We start from the raw sequence: 20666 nt of genomic DNA, 5'->3' as shown, positions 1-20666 counted from the left end.
TTAAAGTGCTCTTTCTGCATTATCTGATCATTTCTTACAATTTCCCCGTTGATTGTAGCTGGAAGGACGATCCTGTATTTTTATTGATATATAGAGCAATCTTACTCTACTTTCTGAAATGTAAAGGAACTAGATCTCGAATATAAGAACGACTTTGTAAGGAGTATTCGAGACAGGTTGAGAATAAGCCATATGAGAAGAGCCAGAATGAAACCGACAATCGAACTGTGTACAAGCCATTCAGTGTCGCAGGCTGCTTGGTGGGAGAGACTATAGTTTGTTTTCGGGCAGCACGACGCCTACTCTTGCAGAATGACTTCGTTCGGAGGACTACACGAAATAGAACAAGAGGACAGAGCAGAGCAGTTAAAGACAGAATCTCTGAGAGGAAGAATGGGACGTGACGTATCATTTTGGATTGAAGACAGTTGCTGCAGGATATAATCTCTTCGCTGTCCAAGTATAGTTTGGTTTACGCACTTTTCAGACAATCGAGTTACATTGTGCAGGCGATCGAGTGCTTCTACGACACTGGTATACTGAACAGTCTGTTCTTGGTACGTTAGTTGAGTCGATTTACCCATGTTTACACAGTAATCACTTCGCTTCTGCTCATACCGTTCATTGCCCTATGATCAAAGAGGATCAACGCATTCAACAATTGTTATTGCATTCTCTGCCTCCATCGAGATGTAATTGGATACGAGAATGTTCAGATTGCGACTGATAAAGCTCCTTGATCGGATTGAACACATCCATGGATGTAATTCATCAGAAGTGGAATGTAGATCGCAGTGGCTATGAGGATCGAGAAAACTCTACAGTCCTATTCAAGAATGGAACGTACACAATGCAGCCAGTAATAAATAGTGTAGGAAGGAGAGCGAGAAAAAGCGAAGTGATGGAATTCCAAAAGGAGGGGGAATTTTGTTTGCTCGCTTTACCAATTTGGATTGCATGCAATTCTCCTCGAGAAACCACTTTCAGGATGGTGTGTAACAGCGAGAATATGCGGTACAGGGCATCAACAATCATAGCAGCGTGTGTTATATTGCCAAACTGTTGAAATAGTCGATCTGTATCCACATCCATCGTCTCAAAGGATTTGGGTTTCCAAGTGGAAAAGAAGGATGTGAACATATCACGAATTGTAGGAATGAATGACAAAAGAGTACTATTATTATTATTCACAGTTCTACATGGGATGAAAATAGAATCAATTACATGGATGAAGTTTGTGATGTATTCAGCACGGAATTCCACAAATCTTGGATAAATGTGGTTTGGTTCGTTTCGAATTCGCTCCATAATAGTGATGTATTAACAGAAGGAGGAGCGTAGTCATCAAAAACACTTTCTATTCTGTCTGTAAAAGCCTCCACTTTTGCAGAAACTAGCATCGCATTTTCTTGAGTGTGATATACCAACTGATTCATTGATTGTGTTAAAGACTCAAAGTGGCTTTGCAGCTTTTGTGCGATTTCCTCCGAGCTCGGTAAGGACCAACCCAATTCAATGGATGGGAAGTTGATAGAGGGAAGAGAGAGTGAAGGAAGAATTCCAAAATCGATCCCAATTTCGTCGAGTTTTTCCTTCACTGCGGCGATTCGCTGATACAAAACCTCGATTTCGGCAAAGATTCCCTTCACCATTGTGATAAATGAAGTCATATCCGCTTTAACAGATCTACAAAACAAATCAAAACCATAGAAACTACAAATATCGATTTTGCAGCTGTATGTTTGCATTAGTAAAGTCCTGTATAATCTTCTGGTATTGCTGATACATACTATCCACTAATTGACATCGACTGTCCATCGTAATGCAACTGCTCATATTCAGAATGTCAATTCCTATATTGGAGGAAATAGCAAAGAAAACGTTGTAGATAATAGGTGACATTTGTAGAAATAAGAGTAATGTTGAAAAGAAAGGGATTTCGGAAGTCGACTAGACTTGTTAGTTTCGATTGAATGTAGTTTGCGTCATAGGCAAGTCTGCACATTATGAGTCACACATATTTGAAGTACCGATTTTCGTACTGATCCAGAACATATTCATAGGCAGATGCAGTTTCCTCTTGTTGTGTTGCGACTACCTATTGAGTGAGACCAATCCTATCACATATCGAACTTGAGCAACGTTGATTTGGTCCTGAATGATATTGAATGCTTCATTCAGGGAATTCACTTCCTCACTTGAGCAATAGTCATAGTAGAGAGAAGCTCCTTGATTAGCGCTCATGACTTCAGCCATTGCCGTACTCACTTGTTGCAACCTATGAATAAAGCAATCATCAAACAATCACAATTCATTATTCTTTTCTGTCAAATTGTACAGAGATGATAATAACTGAGAATTAATAACTTCATTTTGAATAGAGAGAGCGACTTGGAGTTCATATTCTTGATTCAGGGTCGAGTTGCAGTCCTACGACTCAGAAATGTTATGGTATCCAACGTCAATTCCTTTTTGAATGCAATACTCGTAAGTACTTCGTTGGTATTGAATTTCCGAAATGTATTGCTACGATTCAAATAACACTCAAAGCCTTACAGAATACTCCACTTTGAGGTCATTTATGCTAGGAGTTAGAACAACCGTATCAACAATGAAATAGGCGGCCGATAAACTTGTAACCGTAAATAACACGGTCGACAAAGCAATCATTACAATTTTTTCTTTCGCCAAACATCCTGCTCGTTCCAACCCATTCACAGTCACAACAGGTAACTGCAGGAATTCTTGTTGACGATTTCCTGACTCGGAATCCATCCGTTTTCCAAAAAATACTCACTCCTCCGCATAGGTGTTGAAACAAACATATCACATGTCATATAAAAGGCATCCATCCAATGTACATTTGAGCTAAATTTACAAGATCCGTCGCGTCCTTAATCACATTCTCCACCTGCCCCTGCACGGACAACTCCGTGTGTCTCACCGCACTGGCATTCTTTTCCTCCTGCACCCCTCTTCGCTCCTCCTTTTTATTGATCATCCGCTCTCCATAGACGCCTCGCAGTCGGTTTTCTACCACTTTCAGAATGTTGCTGAACACGCTGCTGCCCGACACGCCATGCGGATCCGGATAGAACGTTCTCCAGTCCATTAACGGATCGTACAGCAGCGACTCCAGCACGCTGATCAGCAGATCGTGGTTCTCTCGCATGCATCGAATCGCCAATTCGCAGGTGCAGCGGAACGTGCCTTCGATTCCACTCACACCGAACACATCGATAAGATTCGACGTTAAACGGAACGGAACGCGCTACCCTTCAATCCCCATCGATTCACTCACCTCCGGGACTTTCAGAATGGTTCCCTTCTCGAAGATGCAGTCGAAATCGACGTGTGACACCGATCCATTGCACTGAACCAGAATGTTATCCTGGTGCCGATCGCCCAATCCAATCACCTGCCGTTAAGAACCCTCTCTACACTCAAGAAGGATATATATCCCGTCATGCTCCACACAGCCGTCGTCTGCGTGAACAGATCGCGCGCTTGGAGCCATTGCCGCGGATCGGGGAAGTCGAGAAGCAGCCATTCGTGCAACACTGGCTTCGAAGCGCTGAGAATTGTATTGATGTACAGCGAGAGCGCGGACTCTTGCTGCTTCTTCGCGAATAAGTCCTGCACGTGTTGGAAGTCGTTCTTCAATTGGAGAGCCAGCGAACTGCTGGAGCACCAGCCTTTGAGCTCGCGAAGCCGGTCGATTTTGCGTCGAATGGGCTCCGAGTTGGGAACCCACTCGATCAGCGCGCTGTTTTCGGAGAGACATGTGACACACTTGAATGGATAGATGGAGAAAAAGAATAGCTACGAAGGTGCAGAGCTGGAGATGCTTCCCCTCTCCTTGCGAGTCGGCAGCGAGGATCCGATTGACGATGGTGATGTACTCCATCATTCGGAGATCTTTTCGAATGTCGCCCTTCTTTTCTTGCTTGCAGAGGAAGAAGAACTTCTCGTTCCGATTGTTTACCAGGATGAGCTTTTTGGGACGTTCCTTGCTTGGAATGATTTGAATGTTGCGCGAAAGACGGCAGATGTACATCTATTCGGATCAAAGCCGAAGCGAATCTCCACATCGTCCGTCAGTTTCAGATCGTTGTTCATCGAATGAATGTACTGCTGGAGAGGCAGAATCAGCGGCTTTGATTCCAAATAGCGATTGCAATCCTACTCTCAACGCACTCATCCAATTCTACATTCACATCTTTATCGTCAATCTTCAGCGCTGTACTCAAATAGATCAGCTTCTTCGAAAACTGATATGCGTTTTCGAGATCGTTCCGCTTCGATCGTGGATAGACTCGCTCGTCCGTGATAATCTACCAACTCACAAGCCATTCTCACTCCCTCACAGACATCATGAACTCTCGCTTCGGTCCGGATTTCACGTTTAACATCGCGAGAATCTGCCACACCACCTGCTTTGGGTATTTCTGAAAGACCCCAGAGACGATTCGCGCCACCTGCACTTTCAGTTTATCGTTGGGATGGCAAGCCACGGTCAGGAGTTGCTGGAACACGATATACCATTGGTAGGGCTTGATCGATTCGATCTCGGGGACCACGGCCAACAAGTCCTCGCTGAGCGATTGCATGGCTTTGAACCAGAGCGTGGTGAGACGGATGATGGAGTGATAGAGGAACCGATCGGACGTCTGCAGACAGAGACAGTAGTGCCGGACCGCTTCTTGAAGATCGAACGACTCTCTATCGATGAGCCAATCCAATGGGACGCACTTGGCCATCTGCGAAGTCACCATACTGTCATGCAGTCTCGCCCAATGATAGTGGACCTCGCTCTGATCGTCGGTCACTCGCAGCAGCTTTTTATACTCGCTATTCTCGCAACAACGCCGTCATCCATACTCCATAATCGAAACGTCGTAAGGCTCGACTCTCCGCTTGATCTGACAGTACAGCTTCAGACAGTCGCCGTTGCTCTCTTGGGCGTGCAGCATGTTCATCGCGTTGGTCGTGAAGCCCTGCAGATCGTACAACCGCGCGCGAATCACCGACGTGCATGCTCCAGTATTCTCTGCAGCGCACAAAGCGGTCCACGCAGCTGAAGTGATTTGATGATCCAAAGCCAGAGAAGCCGCCTAGAATAATAAAGAAGATCGGTGCATTGGAGTACTTGAAGCCACAAATTCCCGATCTGCGCTTGCTGTGTTTGCTGTGTTTGCTGTGTTTGGAGAGTCAGCGTTTCTCCTGTGTGCTGGGTCTCTTGGGTATTTGCGAGAAGAACAGCACGACGAACCGCCAGGAGAAGATCGCGAGACGAGAACTGCCGACTTGTATTCTTCAATCGGCGATTAAAGAGCTCTTCCTATGCATCCAATCCGCCACGCATTCCTACTTCGCATCCTGAATGACTGCTAGAGAACGCAATATCCTGTATAATATGCAGATGGAGCAGCGAATCGTACGCCATCTGAATCGTGCTCATCGGAGTCGATGCTAATGTTCGCACCACCGAAAAGCGACTTCGATCAATGCAAGCCTGCAAATCCTGATGCCGATCTTCCTTCACAGCCAGCAGCATTTTCCCCAGATAATAGCTGAATCCATACAATCCCTCGTCTTCTTGACGATCACTAAACAGCCATTTCTCGCTGCTCCCCGTCTTCTCATGTCGATTTCGCCACAACCATTCGAACTCCTCCAGGTTTCGAAGCAGTCCGTTCCAGTCGTTTTCTCTCCAGCACGCTTCGATTTTCCAATACAAAAGCTGGGAATTCTGAGAGAGCGAATACGATGAGGGGGCGGACATTAAGAGCGCTGCGTGCCAATTCCCTCCCGCTTGCAGGCAGCGATAATATCCGCTCGCTGCTTCCTCGCGCATTTCTGTTTCAGAGGACGACAGCTGCGAAGCGTAGTACTGCTGAGCTGCGATTTGCCACTGCGATTTCATCTCGAGATCGCGAGCTTGGTGGAAAATCGATCGCTCGTTCTGCGCTCGTTCGAGTAGAGTTTCGTAGCCGCGCGCCATATCTTGATTCTGCAGTTTGTAATAGAGAACGAATAGCTCATCGAGGAGATTGGCGTCCAAATCACCAATCACGGACGTGATGTGCTTCTGCGCTGTCGAAGTCGTTAGCTCATGCGTCGATCGAATCAGCGTTTCCAACTCTCTACTCCCTCAATGCACTCCTCTCCCTCCTACTTGATCGCTCGTTCATACTGACCGAGTTGTTTTGCCACGCGAATAATCTGACGACGATCGATCATTGCGAGGAACTGGTTCAGAATCTTCCCCTTCGACTTCCATGAAACATTCTCCGCTGTCTTTCCTCTGTATTCGTATGTCATTGCCCAGGACTGAAGCGTGTCCAGTCCCGCTAGCAAATCACTACAGCAGTGCTGCATCTCGTTGTCACTCGAAGCATTGCAATGATCGAGAATGGAGTTGATGTAGTCTGCGAGTTTGGAGAAAAACGGATTGGATGGAGGTTGCTGTTGTTGTTGTTCTAAGTGCGGTGTCGTGGATGAAATGCTTTCCGTTGTGCTGGCTTCTCCCTTTCCATAAAAATAGAAGAGAGCAAAGGACAGAGCGTGAACGAAGAGATAGCTCACTTTGTCGGAACACTCTGGAGAAAGGAGAGAGCGAAACAGAAAGATAACTCGACCCTCCAGCGGCTTGGCATTCTCACTATCGATTTCTCCAGTGGATCCATTTCGCTTCAGAGTCGATTCCAGCGTCAGATTCGCTAGAGTGCACGTCGAAAAGCGGGATTGTGGATACTCTTCTTTATCCTTCAAGATACACAGCGAAATCAATCGATCCGTGAATCGAGTAATCCACTTCGCATAGTTCTTACAGGGCAGTTTATCAAACCCACTACTATCACCAAGAGCTTCTTTTCGACTTGAATACTCCGTCTTCCAATACTGACTGATCACGTTCAAATCATCACTCGAAAAAAGCTCGATTAGATAAGAAGGAAGCGAAGAGAGATCGGTCAGCGGCTGCTTCGCCAGGTCCTCTCGGATCTTCTCGATCTTCGCATTCATTGCGTCATCGTTCGACAGTTTCTCTGTGCTTTTTGTGACTTGAATGTGGATAAACCGAAGCAAATGCTGCACCGTCACAGCGATTCGATTGTGAATCTTCCGATCCGGAAGTCCTTTCAAATCCTTCACAAAGTACCGCTTGATCATATAGCGCGCCAAGTCGAAATCCGTCAGCAACGGCTGAATCGTCGTGTCCATCACTTTCTGCTCAAATCGTTCGGGGGCAATCGCGCCCAGCAATCCAATCACTTCTCCTATAAGGAGCTGTCCGTGTTTATTATCACACTCCACAAGCACCGAGCAGAGTCGAATGCAAAACAAAAAGAAGCGCTGGAGAATGTCCGCAGTGTCAGATCGAGTCGAAACCCACTGCTGGAACGCCTTCTGGGATGTTTGGAGGATGCGAACGATGAAGCCGAGTGCGGGAATCACTTCGAGAGACCGTTCTGGAATGTTCGATGTGATCTGCAAGATTCTGAGAATGTCTTCGTCGGTTCTGGAAAAGGAAGGCGTCGATAAACCGAAGATTTCTGCAAGCGAGCGATCGCCGAATTGAAGAAGCAGCAAATAAGGACGCGTAGCGAATAATTCAGTGAACTGCTTGGGATAGCGCTTCGAAATCTTGCGAAATGTGTCAGCGAGACAGGACGTTGTGTAGTACAAATACGAGGCTTCGTCGATGTTTGTTAGATCATACCCGCTTGATTGAAAACTGAACAGCAGATCGTGGTGTGTATCAAATGATCGCACTTGGCACGAGCAGCACATATCAAACGTTTTCTCTCCAGAAACCGCCTTCTCTTCTTCCGTCTTCCCGTACACCGATAAGCCTACACTCTGCGATTCTGCGCTCTGCGAGAAATAACTGTCGATCGTTCGACCTCGCTGCTTTGCGTTCTTCTCTTGCTCCTTGCTCACGGCCTCGCGTTTCATTTCCTTGAGGTTGCTGGAATAGAAGCACATTCGGTGTTGCTTTCTCCGTCTCAGCCATTTACGGACCTGCTCAAACGAAGCGGCCGCACAGACCAGAATCTCTGAAATGTTTCGAAACAGCATACTCTCCGAAAGAGTGTCAAGGAACGAATCGAGGAGAATAAAAGCGAAGAGCTGCATTTCGGGCTTCTGGAGAATGCTCTTAATGAACGATAAAACGCCCCAGAGAAAGTTGTCCGGGAGAGTGATCGACGGGTTTTGATTGACTTCTTGGAAACTGCGGAGAGCCGATCGCAGCGCGAGAATCGCTCGCTTCAATTCGAGATCGTTGAAGCTGAGAGCTTGGTTGATTTGAAAGTTGAAGTAGAAGAAGGACTTTTTGAACAGTTCGATTCGCGAATGAACGCCGTCCGATTCATACAATCTACAATAAAAACCGAAAATGATGGGGACTCGTAGAGCGACTTCAACGCAGCTTCGCTCATTTGTTTCTCATGGGGAATCAGATCTGTGCAGTCATACAGCAGAGGCCATAAAATCTGATGTCCCTCCTGCTGAATCAATTGAATGATGCTCAATCGCGACGATTCTGGCAACTGAATCGATCCCGTTTTGATCTTTTCATCATCAAACGATCCTTGGAGAAAGAATAGAAGAGTCCACGCTTGGGTTGACTCCTGGCCCAAATGCTTCAGTAGATACACGAGGATGTTGTAAATGCACACATCGCCTTTGAGCAATGAGTTAATCGTGGAAGAAACAGAATCGAGATGATTGATCGCTCGCGAGAGATTCACAATCGACGGAATATCGCTCAGATTGATGTACACTGGAAGCACAAAACTCGATACATTGCTGTACCACTCCGATGTCGTGAGCGACGAATTGAAAAGACTCGTTACCACGCGTTGCTGAAATTGCTCGTCGGTGGCAAGAAGCGCTTTGACCATATCAGCAACAATGCACTCTGGAAGAATCACCCAGAGAGGCTTTCTGTGGATAATCATCGCGTAATGAACAAGTCTCTCCAAATGACTCAACACGTAGTAATAAATCGGGTTCCACGAATTGGAAATCATCCAGCGAAATAGCTGCATGACTAGGAGCGAAAGACATGACAAAGCTCGCGGATACATCATGAGCGGAATGCACACGCCTCCAATGACCGACAGAATGCCGTGCAGAGCGGCTCCATACCCCTTGGACCAATAGCCATATTCCTCCTTGAACTGCTTGTCGTGGAAGTACTTTTCGATCGAGGAAACGATCACAATGGAAGGTTTGAAGTCCGTGAATTGGATCATGGCATTGGACAAATCTTCCGACAGATTCACACTCAGCATGTTCAGGAGAAGAAATGAATGCACGCACATCAGAACCGACGTTGAATGGAAATTACAGAGCGAAACGCACGAGAAAACGAGGCGAAGAACGTCTCGCAGTTGACTCAGATTCAAATACACCCAGCAGTTCTGGACCTTCTGCTCGATTTCGTTTTGGTCTTGTGTGGTTTGGAATCCATGGAGTAGCGAGTTTCCATTCTGGTTAATCACGAACGAAATGAAGGAAATGGAATGGCTCACCAGCGAGGAAATCGTTTCTGTATAGAGAGCAAAGACGGAAAGGACTGAATTGAGTCCTGCCGAATCTTTAGATTCAAGAAAGCGATAGATTGATGAGTGGAGAATGGAGAATAAGGTGAAGAACAATTCATTGAAATCGATGGACGTGTTCTCGGAGTGACTGAATTGATTGTTGGGATAATCGCCATAAGCGGAATGAATGGACTGATGCAGACACAGAAAGCAGGATGCGTGGTTTATGAATTTGGAGAGAGAGCAGGAGAAATAAGAGAGGGAGCGCAAGAGCTGCTCGAGACTGTGCATCTGGTTGTGTTCGATCGACTCCGAAATTAAGAGAGACAGAAACAGGTGGAATTGCGAGAAGGATTTGACGCGATGGAGCATGGAATGCAGAGCCAAACTCACAAAGCAATATCCACTACACCTCAAAACGGGTCGACAAACTCACTCAACGGAACATTTGTTGTGAAGCGAAATGAACGCGCTAGCCAATGTCTTCACCAACGCGTCTTCCATCTGTTGGTTCTCATCGCTACGCGTCAATCCAAGCCAACAGCCAAACAAAAGAGAAGGCAATAAAGCAGTCAACACCAACATCAGATCGCTCAGAGAGAACGAAGATAACGAAAGCTCGGTTGAAGAGACTCGAAGACTCGACGAAGGAGGGAATGTGAGGAGTCGAAGACTGTTGCTGCTCCCATCAAAGAACACCGTGCACAAATCCGATTTTCGCTCTGCAGAATCCGACAGTGGAGTGTTGAGACTCTGCAGAATGTATTGCATCAATCGCCTCCGCATCTCCTTTTCGTTTTCCAACAGCTGCGTCAGGCAGACTTCCAAACAAACGACCAAGTGAGGCAGCGTTAAAGGAAGCGAGGAAGCGATGGGAGACGTGGAGGGCTTGAGAATCGAGTGAGGCGGCAGAATCACTCTGGAGAAATGCTGAATGAGCGCAGATCGGAGCGATTCAAGCAGCGAAATATCGGTCGAGGGAAAGAACGGTTGCGATTTGTGATTGAGATGGATTACGAGCGAGTTCATCACCTTCAACAGAAAGAAGAACACCCAAATCGAGCTGTTTTCTGGAATCGCAATGGCGTCATCTCCGCTCACGCCGTCCAATCGAACTCGCTTCTCCGTCGTCTCATCGAGACAGTGAAACACAGACAGCAGTGTGCGAAGCTGCGAGGTGTCCAAGAGAATCAGCTGCCCAGCGAGCGGCGAAATGGCCTCCACACATCGAATGCTCGCAGCCTCGCCGAGCGCTGAAAGCTCCGCGATCCGATGATACAAAAACGACAGAATGATCGTGGCGGAAACCAACTGATGACTGAGGAGGAAGAGCAGAAGGCGCGCTGCGGGGGCGAGAAGCGATGGATGGGAAGCGAAGGGGAGATTCACGAGGAGATCGGGAAGCACTTGATAGATGTAGTCGGCGGGATATCTGAAAACAACAACAAGGCAAGGAGAGAATACAAGACAGATTGGTGCGAGAGATCCTCCAGAAGAACAAGAAGCTGGCTGAGAAAGGATTCGAAGATCGAGTCTTCGATCAGCGAAATTGCAGAGCTGCCGTTTTCCCGATTGCCGCCCAGTAAATGCTGCGAAATCGAGAGAATCACGCACTGAGCGAAGTAGAGCGATGAGATCTTGCTCGCCTGCAGCGGCATTAGAATCGTCACCAACTAGAAATGATTCTGGAAAGCGGATGGGACGTGAATGCTGGAGTTGATCATTCGATAATCGCGTAGCAAATCACTGCAGAGCACGTTGAACGTTGTGATCGATTGCGTGAAGGGAGAACTCGATTTGCATTCCTGGAGAATGTAGCCGATGAGGTCCAGCGCGTTTGTGAGGAGCGCGTAGCGCGTGTTTCCATCGCTGCAATCCAAAACCACACAGAATTCTTTTGATGTATAACTTGAATCTAGAAGTCAATTCCAAACATGGAGAGTTAAAAAATACAAGTTTCGCTCTGTGAATTGATTCTAGAATAAGAGTCACAGATGTGGCGTGAAACATCCAAAAAGGAATGAAGAAGTGCATTTGGAACGAATTCGTTTCGAGAATAGTGCTGGCAAAAGCAGAACAAATCCTACTGTAAACACAAGTGCAACAATAAAACCTCTATTAGCTGGCGGCAATCAAATAGGACGAGTGACAAAATTCGAGGATCATCTCCTGCTAACAAACGACATAAACATTTTCGTGCTGTTGAGTTCATCTCAGATGTAAATGACTCTGTGTACTGGTGAAAGGATAAACCATAGAGCAGTTGGACCAAAATGTCAACGTACTATGGATTATACGCATAACAAACGAATACCGGAATACTAGACCCTCCGAAGTACTCAACGATACTAATATCGTTTAATCCTGTTGACTTACAATACTCCAACAGCTGAATCATGTTTTGCTTGTACAGATTGATTTGGTTTTCGTCAGCATTCAGAGTAGGATGATTCTCTCCCTCCTTTTTCACCATTCCGAACAAAGACATCAGATATTCAATTTGCTTCGTTGTCGCGTCATCACTCATCGCTGCTGGTTAAAATGCTTTGTTCAGGCTATGAGTAAGAAAGAATGATTACTTCCCGCCAACATTTAATTCTGGAATTCCAATTTTGCCCCAATCTCTCAAGGTTATTTTTCATTGAAATGCCCTCTACGTTTAAATTTACGCCACTCTATGGAGCGGAAAATGATGGGCCTGTATGTTCCATACTGCAAATCGATTCCGTATCTCTTTTGGAATGGATGACGACTTTTAGATCCATATCATGTTAGACTGTGGGTGGGACGAGCGGCTCGAAACGGATATGTTATCTCCTATCAAAGACTACATTCCTTTACTCAATGCCGTTCTTATCTCACACGCCGACTTTCTTCACTTAGGTGCATTGCCTTATGTATATTCCAGATGGGATTGTAATGTCCCTATTTTTATCAACAAAGACGCGTTTCTAGTCCATATTGATTGTTCTAACACGTAGAGATCAGCTCGCTCGATTTTGTATGGAAGATGTAATGGAAAACCGACTGCTTGGCGAAGAAGACTGCATTTTCGGCAAAGATGATATAAGCAAAGTGTGTGAATGCTTTCGAACCGTGGTGTACAACCAACAGGAACGCATTATGTCGGAGACAGGAGATGTAGTGTACATCAACGCGTAGCTTCTGTTTTGCGCCCTGATTCCTAGTCGAGAAGCAGGCCACATGATCGGTGGTTCGATTTGGGATATCATAACCGAAACGGACCATCTCGTCTACTCCATGAACATCAATCCCCAGCCAGACAACCATCTCCGCGGAGCGAGTAGCGATGTGTCCGGAAATATCTCCCTGCTCATCACAGACGCCTGTGAGCACATGACAGAGAAGAGTCGCTACAACTCTCAGCTCGAGAAGGCGAAATTCGGTCACTTCAGCTATTTGATCACAGACACACTGCGCGATAAACACGGAAGCGTGCTGATTCCTGTGGATTCGGTGGGCCGTTGTCTGGAAGTGATCCTTCTGCTCGAGCGTGTGTGGAAGGAGAGCAACCTGGAGAACTACAAAGTGCTGTTTCTGAGCTCGTAGCCTTCACGAATGGATTTTAAAATAGTCGGAGTTCGCAGACGGTCAACTACATTCAGGGCATCGCTTCCAATCTAAACGAGCGAATCCTCCAGCAGAGCGCCGAAGCAGAGCGCAAAGCCTTCGATCTCCAATTCGTCACGTGCGTCTCGATCGTAGAGAACGTGCTGGAAAGCCAGGCTTCGAAAGTCGTCATAGCCACGCTCCCTGGACTCGAAACTTCCTTCGCGCAGACGCTTCTCAAAAAATGGTGCACACGCTCCGAGAATTTGCTGCTGTTCGTGTGCTCGCCGCCCCCCGACACGCTGGGTTATCGCATTCTGAACAGTCCCGAGGAGAGCACGTTCGAGTTTATCGTGAGAGAGAAGCGCGGAATCGATCGTAGAACCGACAGCGAATCCCGCTGACAGGCGAAGCATTGTCGAAGAAACTGGAGGAGCGAGATCGAGAACAGCGAGAGAAGGAGGGTGCGAATGGGAAGGCGACGTGAGAAATAGAGAAACGGAGAAGAGAGGAGCAGGAAATGAAGCAACGATCGGGAATGGCGGAAGAAGAAAAAGAACCGAAGGTGCAATCGAAGCAGAATATGTTTCAGAACTTGCTGTATCGTCAAACGAAGTTGTTGAGAGTTTTTAGATTCGATCGAATCGACGACGACGTGGAAATCGACGATTTCGGCATCGTAACCAAAGAATACGTTCCCGTCCTCGAACAAAACATCAAAGACGACGAATCCGATATGGAAGAAGAGCTCTCCGACTATGTTTCTCCTTTTCTCTCTCTCCTCTCACGTCCAGGAAGAAGAGAAGAACTACTACACCTACAAGATCTCCCAGGACGAGCTCTCCATCGCCATCCGCCGCGAATTCATCGACTTCAACGGACTCACCGACTATCCCTCGCTTCACAACATCATCAAGCGATTGAAGCCCAGCGACGTCATTTGCTGGCACGGATCCCCCGCACAACGAGACTTCCTTCGGTCCCATCTGCAGCAGGACGACAGCTATGCTGTCATGCTCGCCAATAACGGGGAAACCGTGGAAATCCAGAGTCATAACAGCATCGTCGATATGCAGCTCGATGATTCGCTTTTGGCTTCGCTTTCGCGGCAAAAAATCGGCGAATACGAAATTGCGTTTCTCTGTTTCCACTTTTTGAGCGTAGTCGAGTGTGTGGAATCGTGGAAGAAATCGAGGAACCCCAGCAGGAGCGATATAAACACAAATTAATCGCGGGAACGGAGGGTAGCGGAGAGAATGAGATGCGATGTAGAGTTGGGAATTGCGCCGATCGAAGTGCGGCGAGACATGTTGGTTCTGCGAAAAGTGCATGAACTGCTGCTGAAAGATACGAAAATGGATGTGCGCTGGGAGAATTTCTGCATTCGAGATGACACAGGGAATGTGATGATCCGAAGTGAGAAAGATATGCTGGTGGTGGAAGGAAACGTGTCTCCAGAGTTTGATATGGTTCAAAAGTTGCTGAGTGAGCAGTTTATCATTGTTTTTTCTGTTTGTTGAAATTCGATCGAATGGAGGAGGGGCCGTTTTGTTTTGAGTGGTAATTATGTATAAGAGTGAGGCGTAGAATGGAAAAGAAGCCAGCATTGTTGGAATATATGAGGCGGCGTTATCGAGATAAAATAATTGACGATTTCAGCAAAGTAATTGATAGACATGGAGGTTTTAAAGGAAACTCTAAAACAGCTCAATATTGTGAAAGACTTGGTACACTTGATGGAATTAAGGCATTCATGAATCGGTGGTTTTTGATACAGAAACTACATGGAGTTTTAATAGTTTTCAGCGTTTAGTATAGGAAAACGAGCAGGACCCTATTATCCCTTCGAAGCCACAAGATGATAAATGGTTATTGAGAGAATTAGAGGAAGGAGGCTTTGATAAGGAAGAATCACTCGAGCTACAGGAAGAGTTGAAAGAAATATGTAAAATGAATTTTGATGCTTTTATTAAAGAAGCTGAAAAAGAATCGGATAACAACGAAAAGATTGGCATTTCTGTTAGCAAAGAAGGATTTTATTTCACATTCGCGAATAAGGAATTTGAAAAGAATTTAAAAATAAGGGGGGATTCTCTAAAAGGTCTTTATGACATGTACAAAGAGAAAGATGTAAGCAAGGACTATTACCATAACGAGAACTTTCTTCGCTCTGTGTATCTGCTTCTCTTTCGGTAATTTTCTCTTTATTCTCTCATCTGTAGGTATGATACTACGGACGGTGATGCTTCAGGGAATCAGATGGCTCTTCCCCACGGAGTATTTGATTATTTACAATCAGAATACGGATTGGAATGCGAATGTTTCGCCAGTCCTCTCAATCGATACGCGAAGATCCAGAACTATTGTAGTCAATTCAAAGACACAGACGAATCCTTCGGTTCTTTGGGGAGTTTCTTTGAATTTTGGCCGGAAGAAGGGGCGTTCGAGTGCAATCCTCCCTTCGTGGAGGAGTGTATGATTCAAAACATCCAGCATGTCTTGCAATGTCTGAAGAAGGCCGAGGAAGCCAAGAAGTCGCTCATGTTTTTTATCATTGTTCCAGCGTGGAAAGATGATTGTGAGTCGTATCGGTTAACAACTGAAAATGACTACAAAGTATTGGAAATCGAGATGAAGAAATATGAGTACTTTTATAGGAATGGAATGGCACACCAAAAGGATTATACTGTGATGGATGTGCGGAGTGATTCGTTAATGCTGGTCTTGCAATCCTCCGAAGCGAAAAAGGAGCATGAGATCGATGGTGAGAAATTTGAAAAGGAAATTCGAAGCAAATGGGGAATAGAGAGTGAAGAATATATGAAAGGAAAGAGAGAAAGTAATCCGAATCGTAAAAGACAAAGACAAAGACAAAGACAAAATGGATATGAAAAGGACAATTATCATGAGCGACAAAGACAAAGTGATTATTATCGTAAGCGATCAAGACAGAATGAATATGAAAGAGACAATTATCGTAGTCATAAGCGGTCAGGACAAGATGAAAATCATGAAGATAATGGATCGAAGCGATTAGAATATAGTGGACATCACTATAGTAAATCTGTTGAGGAAGGACACAGTCATTGAGAGCTTGATTATGTTAGTAAGGAGTTAATATAGCAATTCTATTGTTTCTTAGAATATACCAAACGAACGAATAGGCTTCCTATTTTCGAACAAACACACACAATACATAAATATATATTATTTTATATTCATATATATATAGAAATGCCACAACTGCAATCACTCTAGTTTTTCTGCGTTGATCTACTTTGCGAACACACTCACATCCATACTTGGTTACCTAGACGAATTAGATTTGGAATGTAATCTATCAAGCGATTCAATCCCTCCTTTATCTTTTCAAATAGCGCAGTAATCACACGGTTCAGCGTATTATCAATCTTATTTGCGTTCTTCTGCTAATAATCATCTATAAATCGCAAATACATCGAGAATCGGATTGAGAATCACTGTTGTGATGAAATCAGTTCCCTACGACGTTTTATACTCAACGCAAGACAAACCTGTGAAGATGGCATCCAAATCCAAAGTACCAATAATAGTTTTAACAAGTGATAGAACCAGAAACTGCGTTTAAGGCAATCACTACCAAATACCTGTGTAAAAAATAGTCTAGCACAACAAAGAAACATTCAAAAATGGATAATACCATCCTACAACTAAACAAGGATCCAGGGCATTTACCAATATGCGATCCACCGATTCTTGCTAGCCTCGTCATTTTTTACAATAGCATCATATGAGGAATAGCAGGGAAGCACATAGGCAGACAACGCACTACAAATCACTGCACTCTAACACCTAGACTATGGTATTTTGTACAAGTTGTAAAATTGGAACATTCTCTGTGAACAATCAACAAGTGTGTATTTTGGTAACGTTGGAAAGTGAATAAATCCTTTTCTGTATGTCATTTTCAACTCTCTTCCTTCTCTGAATTCAATCATACATTTTGGATCGCTTTTGAAATAATCAATGGTTCCACTTGAACGTACTGATGATTTTCTCTGTATGACTTTTGCGGACTCGGCGATAGACATTGAGTCTCCCTGCAATCGGCGAGTTCTTCGTAGAGATACATATTTGTCTATTATGCAAATTGATTGGCGCACGATTCGCAAAGTGATGTCATAGTCTTCACCTCGAACGTAATGTATCCGTACTCATTATTCTATTCGCATTATGCCTCTTGTGCAGCAAAACATCTATTGTGAGACCCCTCGTCTGTTTGAAAGAAAACAGTCACAAACATATTATGGTATCTGCCTTCTTACCGTGATAGTTATCATGTAGAATCCAAATACTATGAATTACAAAAGATACTGCGAAGAACACTACGTATTCTGTTGGTAGATGGTCGTTTAATCGAAGGAAGATTGCAGGTAGAGACTCGATTTCTTGATAACCCACAGTGTTTTGACTCGGCACTGAATCTCATCTTTGTGAATGCCTACGAAATCATCTCCGGTACTCCTTTCTATTCTCTTTTCGAATCCGTAGACAGCCATCTCGTCCATCCTATCGGTCGCCTGATCGTTCCGGCCTCGGAGGTGCGCCAATTCCAAGTGAGCAACTGAACGTGGAGTGAAGAGCGTGCAGCACGCACCCAACACCGAACAGCTTTCATTCATCCCCTATACAATCAACTATACTGATAATTCTTCTGTATCATGAGAGTCCTTTAGAGGTTAGAGGCTCTGTTTGTTCAACAAACACTCCACAAATCCTTCACCTTCATCGTCTCCGTGTCGAATCCGGGCATCGGGAACGAGGTGGCGAACTCCGCGACCTCATGCGCCAGCACCGGGATGTCCTTGTTGTTGGGCAGCGCGGCCACGAAGTCCTTGAGCATCTTTCCCGAGCTCTTCTGCACGTCCAGGCAGATCTTCACCACGCGGTCCAGGAACTCCGCGACCTTCTCGAAGTCCGCCTCCTTCAGTCCTCGCGTCGTCAGCGCGGGGGTTCCGATGCGCACGCCGCCGGGCGACTGCGCCGAGCGATCTCCGTGCACGGTGTTCTTGTTCAGCGAGATGTTCACCAGGTCGCACACCTTCTCGATCTTCGAGCCCGTCAGGCCCAGCGGACGCACGTCCCACAGCACCAGATGGTTGTCCGTGCCGTCCGTGCACAGCTTGTACCCCTTCGCCATCAGCGCCTGCGCCAGCGCCTTCGCGTTCTTCTTGATCTGCACGCAGTACTCCTTGAACGCCGGCGTGGCCACCTCGCGCAGCTGCGTGGCGATGGCCGCGATCTGGTGGTCGTGCGGACCGCCCTGCAGGCCAGGGAACACCGCGTCGTTGATCTTCTTCTCGAAGTCGCGCTCGTCCTTGCGGAAGAAGATCATACCGGCGCGCGGACCACGCAGCGACTTGTGCGTGGTGGTCGTCACGATGTCGCAGTACTCGAACGGATTCGCCACTTCGCCCGTCGCCACCAGGCCGCTGATGTGCGCCATGTCCATCATCAGGATCGCGCCGCAGCTGTCCGCGATCTTGCGGAAGCGCGCGTAGTCCAGATCGCGCGGGTAGGCAGAGAAACCCGCGATGATCAGCTCGGGCTTGTACACGTTCGCCGATTTCTCCAGCTCGTCGTAATCGATGAGACCAGTCTCGCTATCCACGTGGTAGGGAAGCGTCTCGAAGAAGATCGAGGAGCCAGAAAGGGCCTTGCGCACTCCCGTCTTGGGATTGAAGGTGTAGTAACCGTGCGTCAGATGACCACCCGAAGGAAGATCCAAGCCCATAATTCGGCTGTGGGGCTTCAGCAGACCCGTGTACACAGCCAAGTTCGCGGGAGAACCGGAATAGGGCTGGACATTCACACCCCACTTTTCAGGGTCCAAATGATAAGCGGCCAAGGCACGCTTCTGGCAGAGCTGCTCGATTTCATCGATGAACTCGTTGCCTCCGTAATAACGGTGACCCGGATATCCCTCCGAGTATTTGTTTGTAAGACACGATCCCAAGCACTCCATGACCGCTCTCGAAGTAAAGTTCTACACATCAACCGCCAGCACTCAAAGTCACCTCCGAAGCAATCATTTCCAGCGACTTCCACTGGCGGTTCTTCTCTCTCTCAATCATATCGGCAAGTTCGGGATCCACAACTTCCAAAGGTTCTCTTCCAGGCTACACCATAAGCCCTCGCTGGTTCCTCCTCTCCCTACCTGCATTCTAAAAAAACAATTCGATCTAAAAAAAGATTGGATTTCCGCCCAAACGATCAGCAGCTCTTTTCGAATTCTTCGATTTCTTCGATTTCTCCTTTTCTCCAACAAACAAACCATGATGATTATCGACCTTGAAACCGATCAGGCCTCAGCCCGTCGCTTCTCCCATCGTCGTCCCTTTACAGCTCCTTCGCCTCCTCCGCGGGCGCGGCCTCCTTGGGCTGGTTGGGCTTCCAGGCGGGCAGCGGCTGCTCCTTGGGCTCGTGCACCACGATGATATCGGGCAGAGCCTTCTTCGGGCCCAGACGACCCTCCGGATCCGTCGGCTTCATGATGCGCACCTTCACGCCCAGCATTCCCTGCTTCACCAGCACGTGGCGAGTCGCCTCGTCCACGAACTCCTTGCAGGCGTTACCGGTCTTGATCATGTAGCCCTCCTTGAACTTCATCGCGTTCGCACGCTGCTGGCGCAGCTTTCCCGACACGATGACCTCGCAGCCCTTCGCTCCGGCCTCCAGAGCGCTGCGGATCACAGCGTAAGCGGCACGGCGCACAGGCAGACCGGCGAGCAATCTGTACTTCAGGGCCTCCGCCTGAGTCTGGGCGCACAGGCTGCGCTCAGCCACACGCTCGGCGTACAGAACAACGTTGTTCTCGTTGAAGCCGAATCTAGGGAATTAGCTTGCTTTCTCACAAAACGCAAACCTCTTCTGGACCAGAGCAGTCAGCTCGTTGATGCGGCGAGAGTTCTCACCAATAATCTCCTGAGGTCTGGGAGCACGAATAATGATCTCAGTCTTCATGGTAGACTTGCGGATGCTCACTCCGGAGTAACCAACTTCAGAAAGCTCGCGGTTCAGGAGCTGAAACGTCACTTCCTAGCCAAAACACCTCCTACCTCGTCGAGCTCGGCGTAGAACACTCCATCGGCCACACACTGATGCTTCTTGCTAATTCTTTGAGAGGACATTTCCAAGGACTAATAATCAAAGATTTCTGGTTCAAGTGGAGAGGTGAATTCAAGCGTACAGTCATCTCCCTTTCTCACTATTATCATCAAATACCTGGACAAATGGGAGTTTCATGAGTTGTCAAGAATGCTATTTCGCCATTTCTATTCACTTTCAAAGAGTGTGGAGTGTGGAATAGAGGTGTAAAACAAATAGTGACGGTAATCTACAAATATACAGGAACTAGAGGGAAGAATGACGTTCTGACTCTTCTGTTAGAATTGATGGCTCTGAACAAGGAACACTGCATGGTTGGCTCGGCTGACTTGGTGGAAGGGGACTGGCACTGCTTTTGACAGAGGGAGTCGATCGCTCACTGTCGTGTAGACCCAT

General features: G+C 46.7%; 9 protein-coding genes; 4 read left to right on the top strand and 5 right to left on the bottom strand.

Annotated features, from left to right (window-relative positions):
• Positions 1-2833: 2833 nt before the first annotated feature.
• Positions 2834-4057, bottom strand: GSBLH_T00001781001 (uncharacterized protein; the record flags this gene model as incomplete). The annotated part of the gene is made up of 4 exons (XM_013040243.1): positions 2834-3271; positions 3302-3418; positions 3442-3792; positions 3827-4057. The coding sequence occupies 4 exons, from the start codon at positions 4055-4057 to the stop codon at positions 2834-2836; spliced, it is 1137 nt and encodes a 378-aa protein (XP_012895697.1).
• A 298-nt stretch (positions 4058-4355) lies between these two features.
• On the bottom strand, positions 4356-4979 carry GSBLH_T00006329001 (uncharacterized protein; the record flags this gene model as incomplete). The annotated part of the gene is made up of 3 exons (XM_013040242.1): positions 4356-4722; positions 4753-4851; positions 4882-4979. The coding sequence occupies 3 exons, from the start codon at positions 4977-4979 to the stop codon at positions 4356-4358; spliced, it is 564 nt and encodes a 187-aa protein (XP_012895696.1).
• Positions 4980-5341: 362 nt separating this feature from the next.
• Positions 5342-9302, bottom strand: GSBLH_T00007039001 (uncharacterized protein; the record flags this gene model as incomplete). Its single annotated transcript, XM_013040241.1, has 4 exons — positions 5342-6146; positions 6179-7836; positions 7861-8383; positions 8413-9302. The coding sequence occupies 4 exons, from the start codon at positions 9300-9302 to the stop codon at positions 5342-5344; spliced, it is 3876 nt and encodes a 1291-aa protein (XP_012895695.1).
• Positions 9303-12200: 2898 nt separating this feature from the next.
• GSBLH_T00001780001 (uncharacterized protein) lies at positions 12201-13528 on the top strand (the record flags this gene model as incomplete). The annotated part of the gene is made up of 5 exons (XM_013040240.1): positions 12201-12281; positions 12314-12508; positions 12543-12712; positions 12743-13120; positions 13150-13528. 5 exons carry the CDS (start codon positions 12201-12203, stop codon positions 13526-13528), a joined length of 1203 nt encoding a protein of 400 aa, XP_012895694.1.
• Positions 13529-13644: 116 nt separating this feature from the next.
• Positions 13645-14644, top strand: GSBLH_T00007038001 (uncharacterized protein; the record flags this gene model as incomplete). The annotated part of the gene is made up of 4 exons (XM_013040239.1): positions 13645-13884; positions 13919-14259; positions 14289-14368; positions 14397-14644. 4 exons carry the CDS (start codon positions 13645-13647, stop codon positions 14642-14644), a joined length of 909 nt encoding a protein of 302 aa, XP_012895693.1.
• A 739-nt stretch (positions 14645-15383) lies between these two features.
• On the top strand, positions 15384-16252 carry GSBLH_T00001779001 (uncharacterized protein; the record flags this gene model as incomplete). XM_013040238.1 has 1 exon in its annotated part: positions 15384-16252. One exon carries the CDS (start codon positions 15384-15386, stop codon positions 16212-16214), a length of 831 nt encoding a protein of 276 aa, XP_012895692.1. The 3' UTR covers positions 16215-16252.
• Positions 16253-17336: 1084 nt separating this feature from the next.
• GSBLH_T00001778001 (uncharacterized protein) lies at positions 17337-17848 on the top strand (the record flags this gene model as incomplete). XM_013040237.1 has 4 exons in its annotated part: positions 17337-17412; positions 17448-17536; positions 17567-17621; positions 17655-17848. 4 exons carry the CDS (start codon positions 17337-17339, stop codon positions 17729-17731), a joined length of 297 nt encoding a protein of 98 aa, XP_012895691.1. The 3' UTR covers positions 17732-17848.
• An 11-nt stretch (positions 17849-17859) lies between these two features.
• GSBLH_T00001777001 (uncharacterized protein) lies at positions 17860-19343 on the bottom strand (the record flags this gene model as incomplete). XM_013040236.1 has 3 exons in its annotated part: positions 19321-19343; positions 19181-19282; positions 17860-19149 (listed from the first exon to the last, which is right to left on the bottom strand). Exons 2-3 carry the CDS (start codon positions 19235-19237, stop codon positions 17860-17862), a joined length of 1347 nt encoding a protein of 448 aa, XP_012895690.1. The 5' UTR covers positions 19238-19282; positions 19321-19343.
• A 95-nt stretch (positions 19344-19438) lies between these two features.
• On the bottom strand, positions 19439-20315 carry GSBLH_T00001776001 (uncharacterized protein). XM_013040235.1 has 3 exons: positions 20222-20315; positions 20029-20186; positions 19439-19992 (listed from the first exon to the last, which is right to left on the bottom strand). Exons 1-3 carry the CDS (start codon positions 20291-20293, stop codon positions 19503-19505), a joined length of 720 nt encoding a protein of 239 aa, XP_012895689.1. The 5' UTR covers positions 20294-20315; the 3' UTR covers positions 19439-19502.
• Between the last annotated feature and the right edge of the window lie 351 nt (positions 20316-20666).

Source organism: Blastocystis hominis, assembly GCF_000151665.1.
Source record: "Blastocystis hominis, Singapore isolate B (sub-type 7) whole genome shotgun sequence assembly, scaffold_14".
Taxonomy (NCBI): Eukaryota; class Bigyra; order Opalinata; family Blastocystidae; genus Blastocystis; species Blastocystis hominis.
This window is presented reverse-complemented; position numbering and strand designations above follow the sequence as displayed.